Source organism: Tursiops truncatus, chromosome 20, assembly GCF_011762595.2.
Source record: "Tursiops truncatus isolate mTurTru1 chromosome 20, mTurTru1.mat.Y, whole genome shotgun sequence".
Lineage (NCBI taxonomy): Eukaryota > Metazoa > Chordata > Mammalia > Artiodactyla > Delphinidae > Tursiops > Tursiops truncatus.
Genome location: NC_047053.1, coordinates 10,751,425 through 10,779,186, shown reverse-complemented (window position 1 = coordinate 10,779,186; position 27,762 = coordinate 10,751,425). Strand labels below are relative to the sequence as shown.

The window sequence follows — 27,762 nt, the reverse complement described above, 5'->3', positions numbered from 1 at the left end:
GAATACAGTTGGTCTGAAAGTACTTTCTTTTATTTTAGGCAATGATTTTAGGAGAGAACTGTTGGCTGATAACTGAGCTTTCACTATTGTACTACACTTTCTGACATGATGGGATCAGGCAGACCAGCCTCAACCTGTGTTCATCTAGCATCTAGTGTCCAACTGGATGGGAGGAGTGACCCCAGGAAACTTCAGACCCAGGTAGTTTCGTTCTATTTTTCTCTTCAGAGTTTTGTTATGAAACATTTCAGACAAAGAAAAGGGCAATGAACACGTTTTAAATCACCTTTTAGATTTAACCATTATCACACCTAAGAAAATGGACAAAAAATAATTCCCTAATATTATCTAAGATGGTTCTTATTCAGCTTCACCCCGTTGTCCCCAAAATGTCTTTTCTCCCAGCATTGTATTTACGCAAATCTTCAAACATAAAACAAACAGAATTTTACAGTGAACCTGTAGATTCCATTACTATTTCATGTGTTTGTTCCATTGCATATCTATCCTTCAATCCATCCCTCTAGAATCCATTCATCAATCCCTCATACTTTTGGACTCAGATCAAAATAAATTTCAGGGGCTTCCCTGGTGGCACAGTGGATAAGAATCTGCCTGCCAAGGCAGAGGACATGGGTTCAGCCCTGGTCCAGGAAGATGCCGCATGCCACGGAGCAACTAAGCCTGTGCGCCACAACTACTGAGCCTGCACTCTAGAGCCCGTGAGCCACAACTACTGAGCCCGCGTGCCACAACTACTGAAGCCCACATGCCTAGAGCCCGTGCTTCTCAACAAGAGAAGCCACCGCAACGAGAAGCCTGCACACTGCAACGAAGAGTAGCTCCCGCTTGCCACAGCTAGAGAAAGCCCGCGTGCAGCAACGAACACCCAACACAGCCAAAGATAAATAAATAAAATAAAAATAAAATAAAAAAATAAATTGCAGACTCTGAGTACCCTGAGTACTTGAGCATGCGTATCATACACTAGAATTCATACTTTTTTAAAGATTTTTTTTTTTTTTTGATGTGGATCATTTTTAAATGGTCTGTATTGAATTTGTTACAATATTGCTTCTGTTCTGTGCTTTGGTTTTTCGGCCCGAGGCATGTGGGATCTTAGCTCCCTGACCAGGGATTGAACCTGCACCCCCTGCATTGGAAGGCAAAGTCTTAACCACTGGACCACCAGGGAAGTCCCCTAGAATTCATCCTTTGTTTACCATTTTTTTCTTTTGATGTACATTTTACATCTGCAACAAGTACACTGAAATGTATACATCTTGTCACATTTGCTGAGTTTTGACAAGTGTATACACATGTGTATACACATGTATAACCCATGTATAATACCACTATCAAGATACAGATCATTTACATTACCCCAGAAAGTTCTCTCGTGCCCCTTCCTAGTCAGTCCCACCCCGGCCCTCCACAGGCAACCACTATTCTGATTTTTTTTCAACAAGATTAGCTTTGTTTGTTCTAGAGCTTCATGTAAGCAGAGTCATATACTGTGTACTCTTTTGTGTGAGGCTTCTTTCACTGGGTATGATGTTTCTGAGATTTGGTGTAATATTTCTGAGATTCATCCACTTTGCTGCATGTATCAGTAGTTTGTTACTTTCGAATACTGAGTAGTGTTCCATAGTAAATGTGTACCACTGTTTATTCATTCTCCAATTGATGGACACCTGGGCTGTTTGGGTCACTATGAATGAAGCTGCTATGAACATTCTTGTACATTCTTGTAAACATGTTTTCATTTCTCTTGGGTAAATACCTGGAAGTAAAATTGCTGGGTCATAGGGTAGGTGTATGTTTAGTTTTTTAACAAACCAACAGACCTTTTTCCAAAGTGGTTGTACCATTTTATTTTCCTACCAGTAATGAATGAGAGCTCCAGTTGCTCCACATCTTTGCCAGCATTTGCTGGTGTTTTTTAATTCTATATATTTTTTAATTATACCATTCTGGTGGGTGTATAGTAATATCTCAAAGAAAGACTTTTTTAAAATTTTGACATAATTTCAGACTGACAGAAAAGCTGCAAGAATAGTACGCAGAATTCCTGGATACTCTTCTCCCAGATTCCCCAAATGTTAGCATTTTATTACATTTTCCCTCCCTCTCTCTCTCCCTCCTTCCTTTTTTTTCTCTCTCTCTGTGTCACTACACACACACACACACACACACACACACACACACACACACACACACACACACACACACACACACTTCTAAACTGGTTAAGAGTAAGTTACAAACATGATGCCCTTTTGCCCCTAAGTACTTTTGCTTGTATAATCATGGTACAGTGATCAAAATCAGGAAATTAACATCAAATGATGCTATCATGTAATCTACAGACCTCACTGAGATTTTGTTAGTTGTTCGGATAATGTCCTTCATAGTGAAAGAAAATCTAAGATCATGAGTTTCGTTGTCATGTTTCTTTAGTTTCCTTTAATCTGAACGATTTTTGAGTCTTTGTATTTCATAACATTGACATTTTTGAAAACTACAGGCTTGTTATTTGAGGATTTCCTCTCATTTTGGGTTTGTCTGAAATTTTCTTATAATTACGTTCAGGTTATGCACTTGCGGTGGGAAAACCACCGAGGTGATGCTGAGTTCTTCTCAGTGCATCATATCAGGAGGTACACGCTGTCGATTTAGTCCCATTACTGACAATGTTAACTTTAATTATTTGATTAAGGTGGTGTCTGCCAAGTTTTCCATTGTAAAGTTACTCTTTTGCCTTTTGTAATTGGAAGTATCTGTCTTTGAGACTATGTTAATATCCTTTTATTCCCCAAACTTCATTTGCTAGTTTAGCATTCACTGATGATTTTTTTTTTTTTTAATGGTGGGAGTATGGTTTATTAAGCTGTGCCTTAGTACAGGCGCTGGGGCTTGCTCATGGTGCTCTGAATGTACAAAGCCCGAACGTTCTGCCAAAGCCCGAACGTTCTGCCGGTTTTTCCTGAGCAACGACACCAGGAAGCTGACAGCTAAGTGGATGTTGTACGCAGGCTCATCATCTGTCATTTTCATGTGGCCAGCAGCCACCGCCAGACACAGCACCTTCTTCATCTGGAACTTGATTGCAGACTTCACTTCATCAACTTGGCCACCGTGTTCTCATTGTGGGTCAGCAAGGAAGGGAGCTTGCCAGCCTTATTCAGGCCTGGGCCCAGGATTTGTGGGATCTGCTTGATCATAGATTCTGAAGCCAAAAAGGCATCATACTTCTTGGCCAACTTCTTGACCAGTTTCTTATTCTTGCTGAGTTTCTTCAGGGCCTCAGTGTCCACGGGGGGGATATCCACAGCCTTGGCCTCATCACAGTGCTGCTGGTCCCCCAGAACACATACGGAAAACTTGGGGTGGGGAGCGGACTTAAGCCTGACGGTGCCTGAGAAGCGTTTGTCCTTCTGAGAGTCATAGTTCTTCAGGCTGATCTGAAGCTCCACCGCCTCCAAAAACTTACCGCGTTTGCGCTGGTTCTCGTGCAGGACTTCCTGCACCACCTCGTAGAGGGAGTCTCGGGAGACTTTGCTGCTTATGGCCCCTCGCGCCGCGATAACCGGAAAAGAGCTCATGGATGATTTTTGCCTGAATCAATTTTGTATTATGATGTGGTGGTGACTTATTTATTTATTTATATCAGAGCAGACTTTGAGAGTGTTACTTAATTGTCTCTGGGGCCTCCCTGGTGGCGCAGTGGTTGAGAGTCCGCCTGCCGATGCAGGGGACACGGGTTCATGACCCGGTCCGGGAAAATCCCACATGCCGCAGAGCGGCTGGGCCCGTGAGCCATGGCTGCTGAGCCTGCGCGTCCGGAGCCTGTGCTCCGCAACGGGAGAGGCCACAACAGAGAGAGGCCCGCGTACCGCAAAAAAAAAAAAAAAAAAGGGTCTCTGATTTGGCCAGTGAAATGAGAGTCACTTCAAGCTGATTCTAGTGTCCCTTTCACGTTTCCATCAATCTTCGACCACTTTTTGCTATAAAAAGATATTCCAGGCTCAGCATAATTTTCCCCTGTCCCAGCCCTAGAATCAGCCATTTATCAAAGGAGACTTCATCCCTTTGGTGGAGAATGGATTTCAGGAATCAGTATCCGGGTACTAGATGTGCTCATTGGTTCTTGGATGTCAGTGTTTCTCTTATATGCCCTCCCAGAGGACATAATTGGGAAATAGATATATATACTTGTGTGCCTGTACACACATTTGTATGCAGATCTGCACTTCCTCCTTCCTTCTCCCCTCCTCTGTCTTACTCCATTCTTTCCTCCCTTTCCGTGTTTCTGTTTGTCTATCTACCTATCTGTCTATAATAAACCCATGAGTTCACACAGGTATCTCCAGTCCAATCTAACACTTCCCATTTGTAACTCCCGTATTCAACAATGTGAAACCAGTCTCCAGTTATCCACAGTATGCGTACTCATTTGCTCAATCCTAGAATGTACAAAACTGTTTGAGAATTGCAATCCATGCCTCTGCAAAAAAAGAACCCTGCAAATTAGAGTTCAGTATTTGTTTAGAGAACTTTTTGTCTTTAGCCTGAGGGCATATAGTCCAAATGCTATGTTCAAAAGTTAATTGGGTTGATTTTTTTTTTTTTAAACCTCCACTTTTTCGTGTGGTTATGTTAGTCGTTTGAACTTCATTTTGGTTCATTGGTTTCTGTTAGTATTTATTTTTAGGGTTTTCCTTCATCCGTATGAATTTTATTTATTATCTTCCTCCCTTTCTCCCTCCCTTCTTCTTTTCCTTCCTATCTCTCTAGTACATGGGAAACATTAATGTGGTTCCAAACAAACGTGTGCAAAAAGGGACATTCAGTGAAGTATTACCGCCCCCCCATTCCCTCTATCCTTTCCACCCAATTTCTACCCACACCCTGTAGATACCTAATCTTATTATTCTCTGATTTTTCTTCCCTTTGTTTCTTTCTGCACAAATGATCAGATGTGTATGTGCTTTCTCATGAAGTACTTCTCCCCTTTTTTGAAGAGTGGAGTATTACAGATACTCTTTTTTGCACTTTGCTCTTTTCACTGAACAGCATATCTGAGAAATCCCTCTGCATGAGTTCATACATATCTTCCTCATTCTTCTTAACATCTTCATAGTACTCCTCTGTGTGGATGTAGCATAGTTTCTTTTGTTTTCTTTTCTTTCTTTCTTTCTTTATTCATGTCTACGTTGGGTCTTCGTTGCTGAGTGTGGGCTTTTAGTTGCAGTGAGTGGGAGCTACTCTTCGTTGCGGTACACAGGCTTCTCATTGCAGTGGCTTCTCTTGTTGGGGAGCACGGGCTCTAGGCACGTGGGCTTCAGTAGTTGTGGCACACGGACTCAGTAGTTGTGGCTTGAGGGCTCTAGAGCACAGGCTCAGTAGTTGTGGCACACAGGCCTAGTTGCTCTGCGACATGTGGTATCTTCCTGGACCAGCGCTCGGACTCGTGTCCCCTGCAATGGCAGGCGGATTCTTACCCACTGCGCCACCAAGGAAATCCAGGATATAGCACAGTTTGAGACATGCTTCTACATAGGCATTTAGGTCAATTCCAATACTTGGCAGTTACAGTAGAGCAGTGAGTAACCCTGTGCATCTGTATTGTTGGGGGTGTATCTTCAGGATAAATTCCTGGAAGTGAGACTGCTGGGTCAAAAGGCAAACACATGTGTGGTTTCGTTTGCTGTTGCCGGAGTCCCGTCTCTGAGGGTTGTGCTCCCACCAGCATCCTGTGAGAAGGCCTGTTTTCCCAGTCTTGCCAACAGCATGTGTTGTTATATCTCTTAATTTTTGCTGATCTGTTGCTGTCTCAGTGTAGTTTTAATTTGTGTTTTTATGAACTTGACGAACTTTTCATATATTTAAGGGCCGTGTTTCTTTTTTTGTTGTTGTTAGTTGTCTGTTATGTGTTTTCACCATTTTCTACTGAGTTTTGGTCTTTTTTCATCTCAATTTACAAATATTTTTCTTCCAGTTTTTCAGTTCTTTGACTTTGTTTATGGTGTTTTTAAACCATAAAAAACAGAAATTGTTTTAAATTTTTTTATTTTAATGTAGTAAAAATTATCACTCTTTTATTGCATATGGATTTTGAGTCATAGTTAGAAAAGCCTTTCCCTACACCCAGGTTAAAGAGGAATTCATTCTTTCATTTTTTTTTTCCTAGTACTTACATGAAATCCCCTAGGTATTTTAGGTTATTTTTACTTTGGGGGAAGATTTCTCCAATAAGGCCATAAGTTCCAAGTATTGTTCCTCATTCTGTGCACCTTTCAGATGGTAATTATTTTTTTTCTCTCTCATCTCTACTTTTTTTCCCTAAAATACTTTCCTGAAGTTTTATCACACTGGGTTAGTTTAAAGTAACTCTTTATACACATGATTGTATAAACACATGTTCTTGTGTGTGCTGTGAGAGTTGGGGAGGCCGTCTCAAGAATAAGGCATCACAGCACAGGCTGCACTGGGTTTGCATGCACGGATTCTCCTAGTGCTATTTACCTGCCATGGACAGGTCCAAAGCCACAGAATTGTTTGCTCCCTTTGACCTAGTAATTGCAGAACAGATCATTTATCCTAAGGAAATAATTTAAAAAGAGGAAAAAAGTAAATGCATGGGACTATTAATTGAAGTAATATTTCTATTAGTGGAAAAGCTGAAACAATCTAACTGTTTAATAATAAGGTTATAGTTAGGTTAAGCATGAAAAGGCCATTCATTGGATTTTGGAAAGTGCAACTGTGAAAAATAATGAAAACTGTGGGAGTATGGAAACATGCCTATGTTTGTTAAGTGAAAAACAAAACCTGTGTCTATCATGATTATAACTAACAAACACTTAAACTTGCATAAGAAGGTGAAGTGGACTGTTTAGAGCAAGATGCACTTAGGTGTAGGATAAGAGATGTGGTCTAACCACCAGATGAAAAATCTCAGGAAGAGTATTGTCAGTGGCTTAGGTTCTGTGTGGTGCATCTGTGGAGCAATTTTCAGGAACACTCATAATGAATTGTACTGATCACTTGCTGGAAACTGACATTTTGATACAGGGCAGAAGTCCATCACTGGGGAGTTTAGGAACTTACTGGGTCTGTTTGAAGCTTTCTGAGTTGACTTTGTGAGGAGGATTCTAGTATGCTGCTAGTAAACCAGAAGTATAATACTGGGGACTGGGTGATGGTAGGATAGAACCAGGGGTGTGTGGTTAACTCAAGGGTGTGTGAGAGTAGCTGATTCTATCAGTACAACAGGAAAACACCTCTTAGCACTAATAATCGTGTGGGTGAAATGTTAGAAACTTGATTATAGACATATACTAACTATGCAATATGTTCTTTTTCTAATGTGTGCTTGCTTTTATTTTTTTTTTTTGAAGAACCAGCTGCAGTTTAATAGGAATGTTCCTACACATTCAAGCAACTTGGCAATCCAATATTCTTGCCCACATGGAATTAGAATTGAAAAACTAAAGCACTCATACAATGAGTCATACCATTGTAGAGATTCAGGTTTTAGAGACGGTCCTGACCTGGGCAGTTCTGTTTCATTTTCTGTCATATCAGAAGAGAGACTTAGCTATGCCGTCCATCTAGCCAAAAGAGATGTAAAACGAAGACAACTTGAAGAACATATAAAAGAACACCATCTCAGAAGTCAGCCCCAAATCCTTCAGAAATGTGGACAGTCTAACCATAAAATATCTGACCATAGAGTGGAAAGGAAGGAATCAAAGAGTCGGGAAGTCTGTCACGGCAGCAACCAGCCATCCAAAGTAGAAATTTCCAGCTCAGGTGCCAAGGTATACCTGTACACATCTCATCCAGGACAGTCAGACCTCACCATGCCAAACTCGCCACCCACTCGTGATCCAGGACTTCAGCCACATGCCAGGATAGGTGACCACAAAAGCCTATGTGGACACAAAAGCCTGCTGGAAGTTCAGCGACTCCAGAAAGAATTGAGCAGTTGTATCCATAAAATTGAAGAATTAACTAAAAAAGGTGAGAAAAATTGGACTCTTGACTTCGAAAAGATGCTATGAGAGGGTATAGTCCAAATACATTCTTCAGGATCCCCGCCCCCTGTCACATTCCATTCTCTCCTGTCACTAGAGTGAGCACTCATGACAAGACAGGTGGACTTTGAGTTTGACCAGTGTCTTTTTTTCTGACAAGTTTGTTCTGCCCTAGCCCCTCTTTCCAGCAGAGGCACCTGAAAGAGCCCCTTTTCCTTAGGCTGTTCTTGGTAAGTCGACTGACTGAGGGCCCTGCCTAGTAATTGCGGTACCTGTTGTCTGAAGCTTAGGTCTTCTAGCACCTGAGTGCAAATTATCCTGTAATGTTTTGCTTCTGTATCCAGAAGTCCTTCTGGAAAAATTAATTTGTTCAGAAAAGAGCATAATACCTGTATATTATAGCTAAAACCAGTTCTAACTTAGGCAGTGGTTAGATGAGTACACAGCAGTGATGGGGGGTTATGGATATACGTATAAAATACCTGACCACAGGGTAGAAAGGAAGGTGTGTAATCCTCATATACTGTTCTCTACAGTTTTTCAGTGTTCCCTATGCCCTTGCATTTCCCTGGGGAGTAGAAGAGTGATTGCACATGGAAAATTTGGGGTTACCATAGCTAAGAAGTAGGGGGATCAAGCCCAGCTTTCAGACTGCAAGGAATAGGGAGTTAACATCAAAAGGAGCTACTGTGCTAAGATAACACATTGTCTATAATGATCTTTTGCACTATAAAGTCAAGTAATGTATGCATATGTGTGCGTATGCATGTTACGTAAGGAATTTAAGGTGCCTTACAAAAACATTGAATAAAACAGAACGAAATATGTAAATGAGGATATTTTGGCACAGGAAAAAATAAGGAAAGGAAAAATAAGATTTATTAGGAACAGGTTACAGATTTGTTTCTGAGCTTCCTCACAGCTCACCAGGAAAATGTGATCAATTGCAGAATTTACAAAGAAAAAAACAGTTGTATGAGGAAAAAAATTATACCACATATTGAGGCTGGAAAAAATTTCTCTGGTGGGTCTTCATAAAGAGAATGTTGTGTAATATGAACAATTTGAAAACATTCCTACATCAGAATAGCAGCAGTGTTGTGGCTTGTTTCTCCTAACATCGCTCAGTGGCGGTCTGTGGCATGACCCCACAGTATAGTTTGGTAGAAACCATGATACCAGGGGAGCAAAGCCACGAGGCCCGCTGCTCTGGTGATGGGGCCTCATACAGGGGACCTTTAGAGCTGAGCTGCTCAGGCAGTCTTCCAGAAACAGTTTCTTTGAATGAATCTTTTGAAAATGTGGAGCAGCAGTGTGTACGAGGGTGTGCTTCCTGACAAATAAATGAAGACTTTGGACATGCAAATAATTTTAGCCCTTGGTGTCTCAATATGTTGGAGAAAGGACTTCTCATCTGGGTTCAAGATAAGAGAATGCAAAAGAAATCTTGCTAAACATAAAAATAGGTCAATAAATGGTTTTTTTAAAAAATAGAAAGCACGTGACTTCCCTGGTGGTCCAGTGGTTAAGACCCTGCACTTCCACTGCAGGGGGCATGGGTTCCATCCCTGGTCGGGGAACTAAGATCTTGCATGCCACGTGACGCGACCAAGAAATTTAATTAAAAAAAAAATAGAAAGCATTATAGATTTGGGTTCAATAGAAAGAATTTAAAAATAGTAAGAGATGCATAACTGTGGTATAGGCTGTCCAGTGGGATTTGGTTCAGGGAATTCCTGCCTGGAGGGGAGTTTGATCTAGTTAGTCTTCATGTCTCTTCCATCTCTGAGTCAGGACACAGGCCCACTTGCTGGTTCCTAGTTTTATGGTTGAGGAAAACTGAAATTTTTGGTTATGACAGCTTCATTTTTTTTCTTAATAAAACTAGAGATTGTCAACCTCATTATCTCTTTGAGTAATTGAAGTTTTTATAAGTTTTTAATGTGTGGTTTATAATCCACTCTTGGGGGAAAAATATTTTCAGATCGCATGGAAGAAGCTTTGGATCCAGATGAAGAGCGGAGAATCCGTGTCAGGAGGAAGGAGCAGGCCATCCGTTCTGCCCGAATGCTCTACGTCCTCCAGCAGCAGGTGAGGAGGCTCAGGGACCGGGGACCTTCTCAGGGAATTCCTGTTTTCCTTTTGTCTCAGGAATATCAGCACCAGGTATCCTACATGAATTCTGATGTGTTTGTGAGGCCGAATTTCCTGAACACGTGGACAAATAATTCTGCTTCTCGTCCTCAGCCTTTATGTGTGTTTGTGTATTATGTGTATATGGCCAAACTCTTTATTTTATTTTTATCTTTTTAAAAAATTTTTATAATTTATTTTTGGCTGCCTTGGGTCTTTGTTGCTGCTCACAGGCTTACTCTAGTTGCTGCGAGCAGGGGCTACTCTTTGTTGCGGTGCACGGGCTTCTCATTGCGATGCCTTCTCTCTTTTTTTTTTATAAATTTATTTGTTTTATTTATTTACTTTTTAAAAATTTTTGGCTGTGTTGGGTCTTCGTTGCTGTGCATGGGCTTTCTTTAGTCGTGGTGAGTGCAGTCTCACCACGTGGTGAGTCTTCATTGTGGTGCGTGGGCTTCTCATTGCAGTGGCTTCTCTTCTTGCAGAGTGCCGGCTCTAGGCACACGGGCTTCACTAGTTGTGGTGCGCGGGCTCAGTAGTTTTGGCTTGTGGGCTCTAGAGTGCAGGTTCAGTAGTTGTGGCGCATGGGCTTAGTTGCTCCAAGGCATGTGGGATCTTCCCGGACCAGGGATCAAACCCGTGTCCCCTGCAATGGCAGGTGGATTCTTAACCACCATGCCACCAGGGAAGTCCCTGGCCAAACTCTTTAAATACTGGGGGATTTTTTGTTTTTGTTTTTGTTTTTTTCTTTACTTTTTGGGGTCATAGACTCTTGAGAATCTACTAAGAGCTATGTGTCCTTTCCCCAGAAAAAAATGCTTATACAGCCCATATTTTTGCAGATAAATTTAAGTGGATCAGTTACCCTGAAACCTGTGGTCCCCAGTAATGCACCTTATAGTCTTAGAGGATAGGGACCTTGTTAGTTTCCCATCTGTCTCATGTTTATTGTGTATTAGAAGCTTAGTAGATAGTAAATAGTTTAATTGTCTTTACTAAATAGTAAAGAGTGAAGAATGTGTTAAGTGTCTTTCAGGACACATGGAGTGGCCGATAAGCAGGCATTTACATTTTTTACATTGTGGATAGAATTTTTAAATGTTTGTTTTAACTTTATCGCCTTACTCATTAGTAAGCCTTGAACTCATTTCTGGCCACTTAGCTCACGTGTTAGCCTTATTGCTGAACCCGAAACTGGACTGTTTCATTTAAAAGATAATGCCTGAGTTAGATTTTGTTTTGTATTCTTGTTGGGTTCATTTTGTTTTTTACTCTGCGCTGCTGCCGTAAAGATTGTTCTGAATCATGAATCAGAGCTGTGCTTGAAAGGTTTGATTGGCTCGCCGTTACTTAGAGGGTGGAAGCTGAATTCTTTAGCCACAGCACTGAAGACATCCTGATCTGGCCCTCCTACCTTTCCAGAGTCACCTTCACCTTCACTCCTTCACGTTAAATTCCTCTTACATTGGGGACCAAGGGATGGAAGGTGAACCCTGTGCTCTAGTCACCATCTCGAACTGGAAACCAATAGCTACTTTGGGGGTGAATGAATGAAGAGCCTTGTTTCATTTTCAAGTGACTTGAATTAATAAGGGTTATATTTGGGACTTCCCTGGTGGCGCAGTGGTTAAGAATCCGTCTGCCAATGCAGGGGACACGGGTTCGAGCCCTGGTCCAGGAAGATCCCACATGCCGTGGAGCAACTAGGCCCGTGCACCACAACTACTGAGCCTGCGCTCTAGAGCACGCGAGCCACAACTACTGAACCCCTTGGACCTAGAGCCCGTGATCCACAACAAGAGAAGCCACTGCAATGAGAAGCCCACGCACCGCAACGCAGAGTAGCCCCTGCTCGCCACAGCTAGAGAAAGCACACAGCAACGAAGACCCAGCGCAGCCAAAAAATAAATAAATAAATTTATAAAAAATAATAATAATAATGGTTATATTTGGACAAGAGAAAATGTATCCTTTTCTACAGAAAAGATCAGTGGAAAGGTACGAAGTTTTCATTTCTCCCCCCTTTACAAAACAGGTTAAAGAAATCCAGGAAGAATTGGATAAATTGAGTCCACATAAAATTAAACATACTAAGAAGGTATGATGCAATTTAATTATGATTAATACTACTTATAAACTACATTTCCAGTATTTTGTTAGTATTATGTGTGGGTTCTCTGCACTAATATTATTTTCAGTGCTTGTAGAAACCTATTAGGGAGTGAGCATCTTACATATTCTGAATATGGGCTCATCTTCCAAGAAACAGGTTCTGAAAATAGATTTTTGTTGTTGCTTCTGGTATAAGAAACTGAGCATGAAAGGGAAAAGACTTTTTCATTAGAAAACCTTTAAGCTTTACAATTCCCTTTACTATGAAAAAGTTTTTACAGTAGAAGTTGTTCTTACATAGAAGATTGGCTATAAATGTTCGTAAGGGTTGGGTTAACGTTTAGAAGTTGTGAGTATTGAAATAACTCTCGCATCTCATTTATTGCCAGTCATGGGCAGTGTCCAGGCTGGCAGCTGCCCATCGAGGAGCCATTCGGGCCTTACAGATGTTTGTTACTCAGTTTACTGACCGGGTGGAGCACGCAGTTCCTATTTGGTGCAAGGAATTGGGCAGTCTCATCCGCCAGCTTTCACTCTGTTCTGCCAAGCTGGAGGCCAATTCTTCTGTCCCTGTTGTGGTGATAGATATCCTGCAACAAACTGAGGTATGAAATTGACTCCGATTTTTGTTTAAAGTGCATTGTTTCTAAGCAGGGAAGTAATGTTTACCATTGCCTAATTTCATTGAGATTTGTGGAGAATACAAGACAAAGCTGGTACCTAGTAAATTCAAGCTTTGCAGAGGGCAGAAGAAGCACTTCATTTTAATTTTGTTTTTACAATCTAGTCTATATTGTATTTCATTGCTTTGAGAATTGGTGACTTGAGTCTAGAACACATAACAACTCTTAACCAGGTCCATTAATTAAGCAGAATGTTCCATACCGTGACCAAAAGAACTTATTAGCATACAAAAGGAAAACAGTAACGCACTGTTTAGATTAGTGCTTAGATTAGAATATCAGTGTGCAATCTAGATAGATTTTTGAAAAAAAGAAACACAAAAATATATGGAAGCAGAGTCTAAAGTCTTGTGCTATGGCTAGAGACTTCTGGAAATCACAACCGGTATGTACTAGTCAGGAATGGATAGTGTTTTTAGTTTTATTGGTGACAAAGACAGCAAAAACACTGTGTCCTTAAATCTTTATAGTTCTTTGAAGTTTGTGGAGTGCTGTCATTTCATCCTTACTGCGTTGCTGTGATTTGCAATAGGTTTTATTACTTTTATTTTACAGATTAAAAAAAAAGGTCAGAGACATGACACAGTTACTTCTCTCGATAGCTGGAAATCCAATGCCTGTCTTCTGACTCCCATGCCACTGTTATTTCCACTGCGCCACACATTTTCATCCACAAATAGAAGGATGGCCTTTCTGTTAGTGTGACACAGTAAGCTGTTGGCTGTAGAGGAAGGATGCTGTAGTGGGAAGAGTTAGAGACTAAGTGACAGACCAGTTCTACCATTAACTAGCCCTTGATGATCTTTAAGTCCCCTTCTGCCTTTACAGTTTCATTATCCAGCAAATATGTTTGTGATTTACGTTGGTTACATTCGTGTGTATAGAACTTACTATCAGGAATGTTATTGTCAAATGGAGACCTTTAGGTAGCATATCAAGTTATGTGGTGCTTTTTAAACTTATCCATAAGAAATATTTATTGGCCAGATGATTTCATTTAGAGGACGTATCTTGCTAATCCTAGAAAGGATCTCAAGAGATATAGTCCCTTTCCCAAATTTTGAGCAGAAGTGCCTTAACATAATGTTTCTTAAATATAATGTTTGTCTCCTCTACATTTGAAAATATTCAGTAGCACAAGAAATTTATTCTTTCTTGTTGATGTCTACGGCACCAACCCATAGCTTATTATTTTCTTATTGCCTTACTGTCATCTGAACTAAATGTCCCTGGCTGTGTTCAGTTGTCCTTAACTTGTACTGACTGGAGGGAGACTGGGCCCTTGCTGCCTGGTGACGAGTGGGTACTTGTTAGAGGACATACCTCTCTTAGAAGGGGTAGAGGGGCACAGATCTCCCCCGTTGTGGTAGATGAGTGACCAGAGCCACTGGGCATGGTAGGTTTCCTTTAGTTTATGAAGATGTGCATTAAATACAGTCTGTGTGCCCACTTAAAGGATAATTTAAGTTTATGAGGTTTTCATTGAGAATTAAAATGCTTATATAGCATATAGGATTATATTCTGAAGACTGTGGTTAGTTTTTAAAATAGGAATCCTTAATTTTAGAATTTGGATGCCGTTAAGAGTGTTCATATTCTTTATTTTTTTGCTATTGGTTTTAGTGAGCTAAACATGTAAAAGAACATGCAGAATTCTTTTATTAATTGGATTCCTAAATAACCAAGTTTTAAAATTAAGTGATGTTTCATTAACAATTAGAGATAGCCATTTAATAATGAGTTTCTCTGGAGTTCCCATTTTCAGTTTTATAATTGAGAAGTCAGACTTTTGTGAGATAAACTAAGAGAATGATTAACTGTTTCATGGCAGGCTTTGGAATCCCTCCTGGAAAAGACACTGTCACCAAAAAAGGCAAAGAAATGTTTCAGTGAAATTCAGAGCAGATTTCCTATTGGTAGCCAAAGGGCCTTAGAGAGATGGCGAAGTACATCACCAAAGAGTGAGAGGAGGCCCTTTGTAGCAAAGGAGGTATTTCCACAGGAAACAAGAGGACCTTCAGTGGCAAAGAAGCTTCTTGCTGGTATGTGTCCTAAAGTGTTTATTACAAGATACTTTATTCTTTGAAATTGTCTGGACTGTAACAGTTGCTCCCCTGGGTCAGGATTTAAAGCCTAGTCCACAGTAGGTGCACTTGAACTAGGATAAAGGAATAGCAGCCAAAATGCTTCCTTAGGCTGGAGGCCGGAGTATTTTTCCTTAGAGGAGGGTGGAGAAAGTAAAATTCCCTTTTCCTGCACCATAGCATTTGGGCTAACCAAAGTAAATCCCTGCAGAGCTGAAAGTTAGAACCCTGCTTTTTTTTTTTAAGTTTCTTTATTTACATTTTAACGATAGACATATACATATCTACACAAACACACGTTTGGTTGATACATATGATCTTTTTTTACGTAGGTAATAAATTCTCGTTATTCCAATAAGCAGAGTTGCAAGCTTACGTGGTGTGCACATTTAAACAGATACTGCCAGCTTGCCCTTGAAAATGGGCATGCAATTATGTTTTGTTTAGCAGTGACCATCAGTATGTATTTCCCCATATCCTTGCCAAGTACTTTATATAATGAAATATAAAAAATTTCCAGTCTCTTGGTGGAAAATGGTACCTTACTGTTTTATATTGTGTTTCCCTGATTCCTAGTCAGGAAGGTTTTTCTTTCATGTGTTCCTTAGCCTTGTTTATTTCCTCTTCTGTGATTTATCTGTTCATATCCTTTGCCATCTCCCTGCTGGGTTCTGTCTTTTGCTTATGGGTATATAGAAGTTCTTTATATATTTTGGATCTTAATCCTTTTCTGGTTTACATGTATTGTAAATATTTTCTCTTAGACACTTACTTTTGAATTTTGTTTATGATATCTTTTCTGGCACAGAAGATTTTATTTTTATTATTTATTTTATTTACTTTTTTCAGCCGTGCCACGAGGCTTGCGGGATCTTACTTCTCTGACCAGGGCTTGACCCGGGACCCTGGCAGTGAAAGCACCAAGTCCTAACCTAACTGGACTGCCAGGGAATTCCCAGAAATTTTTAATTTTGTAGGCAAAATCATCATTCTTTCCTACATATTTTAATATTTTAAGAGGTAGTTCTTTCCTCTTTGTTGTTGTGCTTTTCAAAATTTTGCTGATGGTGATTGCTTATCTTCAGAGGAATTTAGAATGAGCTTGTCAAGTTCCATGAAAAGTGCTGTTGGGAGTTCGATTGGTATTACATTGAGTTCATAAATTAATTAGGAGAGGAATGACATCTTTACAATATGATCTATCAATTTATTCATGCCCCTTTTCCATCCCTTCAGTGGAATTTTATAACTTTCTGCATATGATAATCCCTGACGTAGGAAAATATAGGAATTCCTAAATTTCTTGTTAGGTTGATTTCCAGTTTTTATTGCTATTGTGAATGGGATCTGTTTTTAAAATTCATTTTGAAATTGGTTATTGCTACTTATAGGAGAGCTGTTGGATTTGTACATTGCTCTTTTATCGGACACCTTGCTGAAATCTTTAATTTGTTATGGTACTGTATTTCATTGGTTCTAAGGTTTACATTTGAACATTTCTGAAATTGGGATGCATTCTTAAATTGATGATATCTTACAATTACTTGACGATATTTTAAAATTTCGTATTGGTACATAAAATAATGATATGTCTTATACTTGATACTTCAGATTTGATGAAATATGAGGTTTTGTTAACTTTTATGTATTTTTCCAGATAGATGAGCTCACTTAAGTTTTGCCTCTTTCTTTGCAATTTTTATACCTCTCTTTTTTCCTCTTTCTGCTTTATTGAATGGATTTTAATTCGGGTAATATTGAATAATAGCTGTAATGGTGGACATCAACTCCCTGTGCGTGCCCCCCCCCTTACCAGTTTAAAGGGAATGCTTTTTCATATGTGATGCTGACTATTGATTTTTGGCAAATCGGCATATGAAAGTTAAGGAAATTTTCTTCTGTTCCTGTTTTGCTAAGAGATTTTCTTTTCCTCTTTTTTTTTCCTTCTTAAACTGACATATATACATTGATAGTATTTTAAAATAGTTTTAAGATTTTAATATTGAACTTTTTAATATGCCATTTATATCAGAGTGTGGATGAATCCAGTAAACTAGTTTTCCTTCTGTTAATTGAAGTGGAATGTACAGATAGAAAAGTGCACTATAAATTTACAACTCAGTTATCAGAAAACAAACATTTGTGTATGACCACCACCCAAGTCAAGAAATGGAACATCACAAGCACTAAGAAATCCCCCTAGACTCTCCTCTTCCAACCTCCTTCCCCAGCTTCTTCCCCTCTATTAACTATCACTGTGATTTTTAATGCTGTACTTTGGTTTTGCCTGATTTGGAACTTTATAAAAAATAGAATCACACAATTGGTATTTTCTTGTGACTGGCTTCGTCCACTTAACACTTTGTGAGATTCATCTGTTCTGTTTGTGTAGCTGTGATTTGTTTATGTTCATGGCTGTATTCCATTGTACGAATATATGGCCATTTATCTCTTCTGTTGTTTTAATCATTGGGTTTTTTCCAGTTTGGGGTGATTATAAGGGAAACTACTGTGATCGTTTTTATATATGTCTCTTGGTACATGTGTGCCTGTGTTTCTGTTGGGTTTATTCCCAGGAGTATAATTGTTAGGTCATCAGGGTATGTATTGGTTCAACTGTAATAAAGAGTTTTTTCAAAGTAGTTTTATCCTTTTATATTCCAACCAACCGTGTATGAGAACAGTTGCTACACATCCTTGCCAGCCCTTGTTATTAGTTTTTAAAATTTTGGCGACCTGGTTGATGTGTAAGGCTGTCATTGTGGTTTTAGTTACGTTTTCTGGATGTTTAATGGTGAGTACTTCTTCATATATTTATTGGCCATTTACATGTCTTCTTTTGTGAAGTGCCAGTTCAAGTCTCTTGACCAGTCCTCCCTCCCTCTCTCTCTCCCTCTCTCTCATTTTCTATTCCCTTTTTTCCTTTCTCTCTCTCTCTCCTTTTCTTTATTGATTTGTAGGAGTTCTTTGTAGGAGTATTCTACATAGGACCCTTTCTCAGTTACCTGTGTTGTAAATATCCTCATAGAAATAAGATGTAGCTTGCTTTTAAATGTTGCCGAGGTGTGTTTTGATGGACAGAATTCTTAATTTCACTGTATTCCAATGTAGCAATCTTTTCTGTATAGGTTCTTTTTGGTGGTGGTTGTTTGTTTTTTGGTTTGTTTCTGGATCCTGTTTAAGAAGCTTTTCCTTATGCCAAAATTAAGAAACTATTTTCCTGTGTTGTTTCCTAAAAAAGGTTCACTTTCTTCCAGGTGGATATGTAGTTGAGCTAGCACTCTTTGTTGAAAATATTATTCTTTCCCCACAGTGGCATACAGTGTCACTTTTGTCATAAGTTGTGTCCACATACGTGTGGGTCAGTTTCTGGGTCCTCTTTTCTCTTCCACTGGTTTATTTGTTGGTTCTTATGCTAGTGTACACTATCTTACTTAACTATTCTAAGTCTCGATATCTGGTAGAACAGCTTTTGTCACCTGTTCTTCCAGAATGTCTTGGCAAATCTTGACCCTTGGTATTTCCATAGAAATGTTAGGATCAGAATTTGTTAATTTTCATCCCCTCCCCCTCCAACAACAAACAACCTATTGGAATTTTGGTGAGGAATTGTTATCTTTACAATATTATATTTCCCAATCCACCAGCAGGGTATATATCCCTCCATTCATTTAGGTTGTCTTTAAATACTCTCAGTAACTTATAATGTGTGTGTGCATTTGTTCATCTTTATTTAGAATTATTCCTTGGTATTGCTATTTTCAGTGCTCTCAATGCTTTCAGTAAATGATATCTTTTTAAAAAGTTGATTTTTACTGAATATTGTGGATATACAGACATATGGTCAATTTTGTGTGTTGATCTTATATCTAGGAACCTTGATAACCTAATTTATTTCTAATAATTTATGGGCAGATTATTTGTGTTTTGCAATGTATATAGTCATGTCATCTATGAATATAACCATTGGTTTATTTCCTCCTTTCCAGTCTTTATTCCTTTTATTTCTTTTTCTTCTATGGTTTTCTGGTTTTATTTACTTGATCTGTAGATGACTGATATAAAGGTATGTTAAAGTCTCTTGAGACTTTTAAAATTTCTCTTTGTATTTCTATTCATTTTTGTTTTGTACATTTTGAAGTTGTGCTGTTAGATGCATAAGCGTTCCTTACTGATAAATCGTGTGTGTGTGTGTGTGTGTGTGTGTGTGTGTGTGTGTGTGTGTGTGTGTGTGTGTGTGTGTGTGTGTGTGTGTGTGTGTGTGTGTGTGTGTGTGTGTGTGTGTGTGTGAGAGAGAGAGAGAGAGAGAGAGAGAGAGAGAGAGAGATACGCGGGCCTCTCACTGTTGTGGCCTCTCCCGTTGCGGAGCACAGGCTCCGGACGTGCAGGCTCAGCGGCCATGGCTCACGGGCCCAGCCGCTCCGCGGCATGTGGGATCTTCCCGGACCGGGGCACGAACCCGTGTCCCCTGCATCGGCAGGCGGACTCGCAACCACTGCGCCACCAGGGAAGCCCTGATAAATCTTTTTTCTGTGGATTTTGTATGTTATTATTAAATATCTCTCTTTGCCTTTTTAACGTCATTCGCTTTGGATTCTGTTTTGTTTGATATTAATATTGTTTCATCTACCTAACTTGTTTGACATTTACCTAGAATAACATTTTCCATCCCTTTATGTTCAGTTTTTCTTCGCTGTTTTATTTTAAGAATGTCTCTTGTAAATAGTTTATTGTTGGTGTTTTTAACCCTGTTGTAGAGTTCTATATTTAACCTACTTACATTTACTGAGATTAATAGCACCTTTGAACTTCTTTCTACCTTATTTTTTGTTTTCCACTTGCCACTTTTTTTTTCTTTGTTGTAATTTATTATGTTAATCAAGTTCTTGTTTCATTTTGTTTCCTCTACTGATTTGAAAGTTATATATCAGTCTGGTTTTCATTTATGTCTCAGTCTAAACTAATTCTGTGGAAATCTGTAGCTTAATGCACTGCCTCTATCATGAATGTAACAAAACCTAACTTACTCAGTTACTATTAGATATTTACTCACTGTAATGTGGTATTCTGTTCCCTTCATTGGTAGACAGGTAGAACTAGTATGGCACCTTCTTTCTAACCAGAAGGCTGCCTTTGCCAGCCTTTCCCTCAGGACAGGTGTGATGTGTATTTGCCGCTGTATCCTCTGTGGTAGCCCCAAGGCCGACACATAGTTAGGCATTTAAATGAGTGACTGTGAAGAAGTGAAATAGAACAAGAAAAGGCCTCTGAGCTGCAAATCACAGTAACCTGAGATCTGGGTGCTCCTTTATGATACTCTGGAGGGAATGTGGTGAACTTTCCAGGCCTGCACACAGAGATATGTTCCCTAAATGAGTTAAAAGATGAGAGGCGCCCATAACTGAGTTGTGAAAGATGAGGACCAGATTCAGAGAGAGAAGTTGGGAAACCTGCTAATATAAAACTCACTGTAGGCACCAATGTGGGAAAGCAGGAAGACAGACCACAGTGTGAAAAACGGGGACCAGAAAGACCTCACTCTAGTCCCAGCTCCGCCAGTTTGTGATCCTGGGTTGATGACTTAATCTCTCTGAACCTTCATTTTTTCATCTGTGAGTGGGGATAATACAGGCATACCTTATTTTTTTGTGCTTCACTTTATTGTGCTTCACAGATACTGTGATTTTACAAATTGAAGGTTTGTGGCAACCCTGCCTTGTCAGGTGATGGTTAGCATTTTTTAGTGATACAGTATTTTTTAATTAAGGTATATACATTTTTTAAAGACATAAGGCTATTGCACACTTAATCGACTACATACTACATAGTGTAAACATAACTTTTATATGCACTGGGAAACCAAAACATTTGTGTGGCTTGCTTTATTGTGATATTTGCTCTATTTTGGTGGTCTGGAACCGAACCTGCAAGATGTCTCAGGTACGCCTGTGGTCCTTATCCGATGTAACTGACTTAGTTGTTGTAAGTAGCAAATTAGATAATTCATCAAGAAATAAGAGAGCTTCAGTTATCTGGAAAATGTGTTTTATGTGGAACAGCTCCGTAGTTCCTGACAGGGCAGAATGAATGGGCCTTGCCCTGGACTGAGAGAGTCAGAAGATGTGACTCTGCTGCTTGCTGACCTTGTGACCTTGAGTAAAGCACTTAACTGTTACTTCCTCATCTGAAAAACCGTAGTAATCATTGCCCCACCTGCTCTGTGTGTCATGGTGAGCCTCAAATATGAATGCGAATTATGTTAGATACTGAAAATGTGTGCAGATGTCAGGGCAGGTCATAAAATCACTGTCGTTATCATCATTACAAATTGAGGTATTATGGTTAGCTACTTTGCAAATTTAATACAGTTGCTCATGGGGAAGGATATGGTAGCCCCCTTATTTATTTTATTGGTATTTTTTTGGTCTTTATAATCTGGATTTCAGAAGGTTGCAGTTTCTGTTTCTGTTTTAGATCTCACTCTACCTAATACCTCCATTCTGAGTTCCTAAGGTCCCTTCTTCCCAACGCCCCCCCCAAAAGTCATAGGGAGCCACTTGGGTGGAAAACCCCGTCTTTTCAGTTGGGATATATGTGTGAGCCTGACTTGATCTTGTGATTTATATAATTGTTGGCTGGCGTGTTTCTTTAGCGGCTTCTGAAATGTTCTTGCAGTGGTTGATTACATTAGTATAACTTGTCAGATGTAAGGATGCTGGTTCCCTCCCCATCACCAGCAATGTCCTCAAACTCAGCTGCCCCTGGAACTTGTACTACATTTGCAGTTGATTTATGCAAGTCAGAACTGAAAAGGCATCAGGACCTAGAGGTCAGAGTTGCCTTGCTATATGTAAACTTGGGGATTAATAAGTTTTAGACTGAGGATTTAGTCTAAGCATTCTTTCCTTCCAATTTATGTATCCTTGCAGCATAACTTCCATGACCTTGAAAAGTACCAGATTAAAAAAGTGGTGCAAGGAGAATCTGGCCTTTGGCCGGATTAAAGTAGTCTAAATGTAGTTTAGACTACTCTTAAAGTAGTTAAAGTAGTCTAAATGTAGTTTTCCTTTTATTATGAAATATTTAAAATATATAGAAAAAGAATGAAAATAATAAATACCTGTATATCTACTAGCCAAATTTAACAAACTTTAACATTTTTGTTTTATTCGCTTCAGAATTTTTTTTGGAAATAAAATATGACAGCTACAGCTGAAGTGCCTTTTATATTTCTCTCCCCATTCTATACCCCTCCCTCCCTCCCTCACCAGAGGTTACTCTTGTTATTATAATATGGACCTGCCCTGTTTTTATACTTGTACTGCTTATGTCTCTATCCATAAACACTATAAAGTATTGTTTCATATGCTATGCGTTTCATGTCAGTGATATCTTACAAATGCAACATTTACAGTTTGCTTTCCCCTCCACTTACGTTTGTAAGACTTGTTCATATTTATACATGAATTCTAATTTATTAATTCAACCACTGGATAGGTTTCCCTTGTATGAATATACCATAGTTTATTCTCAGTTCTTATTGATGGACATTTGGGTCGTTTCCACTTTTTTGCTGTTACAAACACTGATGAAGTGAATATCTGTGTTCATGTCTTCCTGTGTAAGCGTGAGGGTTCCTCTAGGCTGAGTCTGTGCCCAGGAGTGAAACTGCTGGGTGACAGTGTGGGTGAGGCTTCAAGTAGCTGTGCCAGTTTACTCCTGCACTAGTAGCTTGTGAGAGCACTTGTTTTTCTACATCCTTGTTTATACGTGGTATTGTCACACTAAAAATTCCCCCCTAATCCGATGGGTGTGAAATGGTACCTCATTGTCTTAATTTCAGTTTTTCTGATTAGTGATGATCATCTTTTCATGTTTTTATTGACGGTTCAGATTTTCTCTCTCAATTGCCGTTTTCTATCCTTTGCCTGTTTCTCTGTTGGATTGTTGGTTTTTCCTACAGATTCATAGGCGTTCTTTACATATTCTGTATATTAAGCTTATATTAGTTATATGCATTACAGAGATGTACTTCCAGACTCTGGCTTGTCTGTGACTTTATGGTGTCTTTTTGTCAAAAGGAAGTTGTAGTTTCATGTAATTAAGTTTAAATATGTTAACATTATTTGACTTTAAGAAAGCCTTTTCTGCCCTGATGTCATAATCATTTTCTCCTATATTTTCTTCTAAAATCTTTAAAGTTTTCCTTTCACATTTAGGGCTTTGTTCCATTTATAATATAAGCGTTCAGTTTGAGGCAAGGATCCTCACGCTGAACAGTTAAATTTTTATTTTGTTACCTGTGGATACTAATAATTTCAGCACTATTTATTGAACAATCCAGTTCATATTCACTGATTTGTCATACTGCCTTTGTCATATCCATCCTGTTTCATTGGTTTCTGCCTCTTCCTGTATCGCTCCCACACTGCCTTCATTATTACAGCTTTATCACGAACACTTGATCTCTGGGAAAATAAGACTCCCACCCCTGCCCTATTCCCCACTTTTTTGTTCTTCAGAATTATTTGGGCTATCTTGGGATTTTACACTTCATAAGAATTTTAGCATTAACCTGTTTAGATCCCCAGAAAAATCTGTTGGGATTTTAATTGAACTTGCATTTGAAATTGTAGATCACTTTGAGGAGAATTGACAGCTTTACAGTATTTTTTCATTCATGAATACAGTTAATCCAAATTTTCTTTCATGTCCTTTACAATACCTTTGAATATTTTCTGTAAAAGTCTTGTACACCTTTCATTAGATTTCTTCCTTAGTGCCTTACAGTTTAGTTGCTAATGTTAATGGCGTATTTTTTCTTTTATGTTTTCTCTAATTAGTTATTTTGATGTGTGGGAATGATATTGACTTTTGTATATTTTTCTTCTTTTATCCAGAAACCTTGCTGAACTCTGTTCTTAGTTGTAATTGCTTATCTGTAGATTCTCTTGGATTTTTTTTCTATGTAGGAAATATCTCATCTTCAAATAAAGACAGTTTTACTTTCTTTTCCACTGCAGGTTGTATGTCATGTATGGAGTTCAGACTTTATTCTCTATCAACTTAGGAGCCATTGAAGGTTTTGAGAAGTGATATTTAAATATTTACATTGAAAAAAATAATTATGGTAGCCAGGAGAAGGTGTGATTGAAGATGAAGCAGGGGTCAGTTAGAAGATGCTATTGTTACAGTCACAGGATATTGCAAGCCTGACCTTGGGTAGTGGCAGAAGGGAAGGAAGGACAAGACATATTTAAGAACTGGGATCTGAGGGACCGGGTGAATAAGTAAATGTGGGAGGTGAGATTCAGGGAGTCAGCCATGGCACTTAGGTTTCTGCTTGTAGAACTGCAGTAGGAGTCATAGGATTAGGAGCAACTTGGACAGCAAAACACCTCAGTTTTTAACAGGGTATTATTGTGAGCTTATCTGTCTCTAGATAATCACTCTCACTTGATTTGAACAGCATTTCCCTCAATTTGTCCTTCTGAAATCTCCATGTAGATAAGTATCAACCTGATATAGAGCTTCCAGTGACCCAGAGGTTGGAAAACGAGCTTGATGTATTAGATGCGGATATCCTTCCGGAAGAAGCTCCATCTGTTGTAGACCAAAATGCGAACTTCAAAGAAGAGGCATTAGCCCTGGCAAAAACAAGAGCAGGGAAAAAGAAGCTTGTGACTGAGAATGTGCCACCCTTTAGGAAGAAAGACACTGTGGCACCGGCAAGACTCCAGCAAGTATGAAATCACTCCTTTCTTCTGGCCCATTTGTATTAATCTGACATTGTCCAAGGTCACACAGGCTGGTAAGAGGTGGAGCTAGGATTTGAGTTCTCAAGCCTTTGAATGCCAGAGCCCTTGAGTCCAACTATCTAAACTAAGCTTAGCTCCAGGTCATTTTTATCTTTTAACAAAAAACAAGTTTTAATACTGTTACTAAGGGCAGGGCATTCTTTCTTGTCCTGGTTTAATTAGAGCCTAACTGTTTTGACACCAAGGTCTTCACTGGGTAGGCTATTTTAAAATTCAGGTTTTTTCTGCTTCTGATTTGGAAGTGTGAAATTTGAGGGGATTAAGATTTCCTGCTAAAGATAAATATCGATAAATATTTGATATTGAAAGGCATCTTAGGGTGAGTACTTTCTAATATGGCTTTGGGAGCCAGCTGGCTTGAAAGTACATTATATTTTAAGCTTCTATCTAAAAGTTAACTTAAGGCCCTACCAGTGGAGAACTGGCCACAAGACCACCTCCTAGTCTAAATACCCTTAATGTAGTTACTTCCGTCTGATGGGTTGTCCAGAGGCTTATGTAGCAAACCTGCATATTGTCAGGTGATCCCAGAAAAAGGATATTGGCAATTATCACCTGTTACTGAGAGATCATGGATTAAGATCGTCTTTATTCCTTTTCAAACAAACTCTTAAGGGGGGTCATTGGGAAATCAGGATTCAGCCTGTGTAAATTCAGCCTGGTGCTCTCCTCCGAGGCAGCCTCATCCTCTACAGTGTTTTACAGTAGCCATTCTGTTTAGATGGCGTGTGCCTTTCTGCCTCCACCATCGTGCTCCTCCTCCATTAGCCCTTTTAATCTTCTAGAAATTCGTGAACACATTAGCTCCCATTTTACAGATGGGAAGCCTAAGACTCAGAGATGCGTTTTAACCAAGAATGTTTTACAATTTACCTCTTTTGTTTAGTTAGGAAAAATTATTTTTAAAAAAATAATATATATATATATATATATATATATATATATATATATATATATATATAAAGACGGCCAAGCCAGGGATTCCAGTTTTATGCCTCCACCCCTCTCCCCACAACCAAAGTTGTTTCAGTGTAATTTGTACCCTCCCCAAATTTCTGCTACAGTGCTTTCCACTTAGGTTTTTGCTGAATGGGTGTATGAACATCATAGGGCCATTTGAAGCTTCAGTAAGCCAGAGGTTACAGCCAGTTTCTTTGATATCCGTTTGGCTTTATAATTCATAGTTATCTCTTGCAGGGACTCCACAAAGCTGAAAAAAGTAGACCACCCCAATCTTACAGCAAAAGCAGGTTGCAACGGACAACAGTCTCCTCCAGGTTAAAAATGAACCAGCAGCCTGTGAAGGACCATAAGGCTCCTTGGATACCTCCAAACCCCACATCCCCACTGGCATCTCCTAAATGGTATGTAAAAATTCACGGAACCATTTGGGTATTTGACTTTATTTTCCTCCACAGATCAAAGGCGACCTACTCCTTAGAGCAAATAAAGCAGCATCCTTAGTTCCCATTAAGGAGAAAAGCTTATTTGGATGAGTAATAGATACATGAGACATTTTTTGCTAGAAGCCTATTGGTTCCTCTTTCCTACCTGGCTATGGGTAGAGTAACTCCCACGGGTCACCCCAATACCCTGTGGACATGTTCACCGTATGGAGGATCATGGGCTGCCCTTCACTTGTCTCTTCACCCAGTGGATCCTAGTTACTTGAGGCCAGGAACTGTGCCTTCCTTATATCTGAATGTACAGTGCCTGATGTAGTAAATCTTAGTAGACATCTAGTAAATCTTTGCTGAATGAATGAATATTTAAAAATAATTCCTATTCCAAGTCAAGACAATATGAATTATAAAACCATGCAAATCTCATAGGCACTGTCCTGACCGCAGGGGACAGTTAGGATAATGCTGACGTTACTGCCTTGTCACCCTCACTCATAGCACATGGAGAATGAGGACCCGCCATTCCACGGAGCTGGGGAGAAGGCATTGTCCTTCAGGGGCTGCAGAGTCCAGTTAGGTGGAAGTAGTCTTTGGGGAATTGGTTAAAAGTGAAGGGGAGGACTTCCCTGGTGGCGCAGTGGTTAAGAATCCGCCTGCCAATGCAGGGGACACGGGTTCGAGCCCTGGTCAGGGAAGATCCCACATGCCGCGGAACAACTAAGCCTATGTGCCACAACTACTGAAGCCTGCACTCTAGAGCCCGCGAGCCACAACTACTGAGCCCATGTGCCACAACTACTGAAGCCCGCACGCCTAGAGCCCGTGCTCCGCAACAAGAGAAGCCACCTCAACAAGAAGCCTGCGCACTACAATGAAGAGTAGCCCCCACTTGCCACAACTAGAGCAAGCCCGTGCGTAGCAACGAAGACCCAATGCAGCCAAAAATAAATAAATAAATTTATAGAATATATATATAGAAAAAAAAATTTAAAAGTGAAGGGGAGCGTGTATACTGTGGGACAGTATACACAATGTGCTCAAAAGCACAATGGAAAGGGCCAGGAGGTAGGACAGTAAAAGGAAGGCAGCCAAAAGTAGTAATGGGGGGAGGAGAACAAGTGAGAAGATAGGTGACTTGAAGGGTTCAGCTTTTAAGAGGCGGGCAGGAGACACGGTGAGAAGCCTGGTGGGATGGAGTCCCCGAAGACTCTGAATGACTGTGAACGGATAGTTATGCTTATTCCTCGACTCTCACTTTAAAGCTGAAGAAACAGTGTCCAGCGAATCTAATGTCTTGCTTATATAGCAGAGCTGGGACTAAAATCAGGTCTTCTGATTTCACAGTGCATGTGCTTTTTTGCTTTTGTTTCTCTGCTCTAAATTCTTTGTTTTTGGGGAATTCCCTGGCAGTCCAGTGGTTAGGACTCCGTGCTTCCACTGCAGGGGGCATGGGTTCGATCCCTGGTTGGGGAACTAGGATCTCGCAT

General features: G+C 39.7%; 1 protein-coding gene and 1 pseudogene across 5 annotated transcripts in view; one reads left to right on the top strand and one right to left on the bottom strand.

The window, feature by feature from the left end:
* Nucleotides 1-27,762, top strand: part of KIAA0753 (KIAA0753 ortholog) — a 67,707-nt gene that overhangs the window by 5,044 nt on the left and 34,901 nt on the right. For all 5 annotated transcript variants that reach the window (XR_002174731.3, XR_002174730.3, XM_019926826.3 and 2 more), the window contains exons 2-9: nucleotides 39-201; nucleotides 7,404-8,028; nucleotides 10,027-10,133; nucleotides 12,211-12,273; nucleotides 12,677-12,892; nucleotides 14,802-15,012; nucleotides 24,562-24,797; nucleotides 26,070-26,236. Coding sequence is in view for 3 of the 5 variants with exons in the window: in XM_019926826.3 (XP_019782385.2) it covers nucleotides 106-201; nucleotides 7,404-8,028; nucleotides 10,027-10,133; nucleotides 12,211-12,273; nucleotides 12,677-12,892; nucleotides 14,802-15,012; nucleotides 24,562-24,797; nucleotides 26,070-26,236 (1,721 nt within the window). In the remaining 2 variants the exon portion in view is untranslated. The remainder of the gene's footprint in view (nucleotides 1-38; nucleotides 202-7,403; nucleotides 8,029-10,026; nucleotides 10,134-12,210; nucleotides 12,274-12,676; nucleotides 12,893-14,801; nucleotides 15,013-24,561; nucleotides 24,798-26,069; nucleotides 26,237-27,762) is intronic.
* Nucleotides 2,852-3,605, bottom strand: LOC109548607 (large ribosomal subunit protein uL1 pseudogene; annotated as a pseudogene).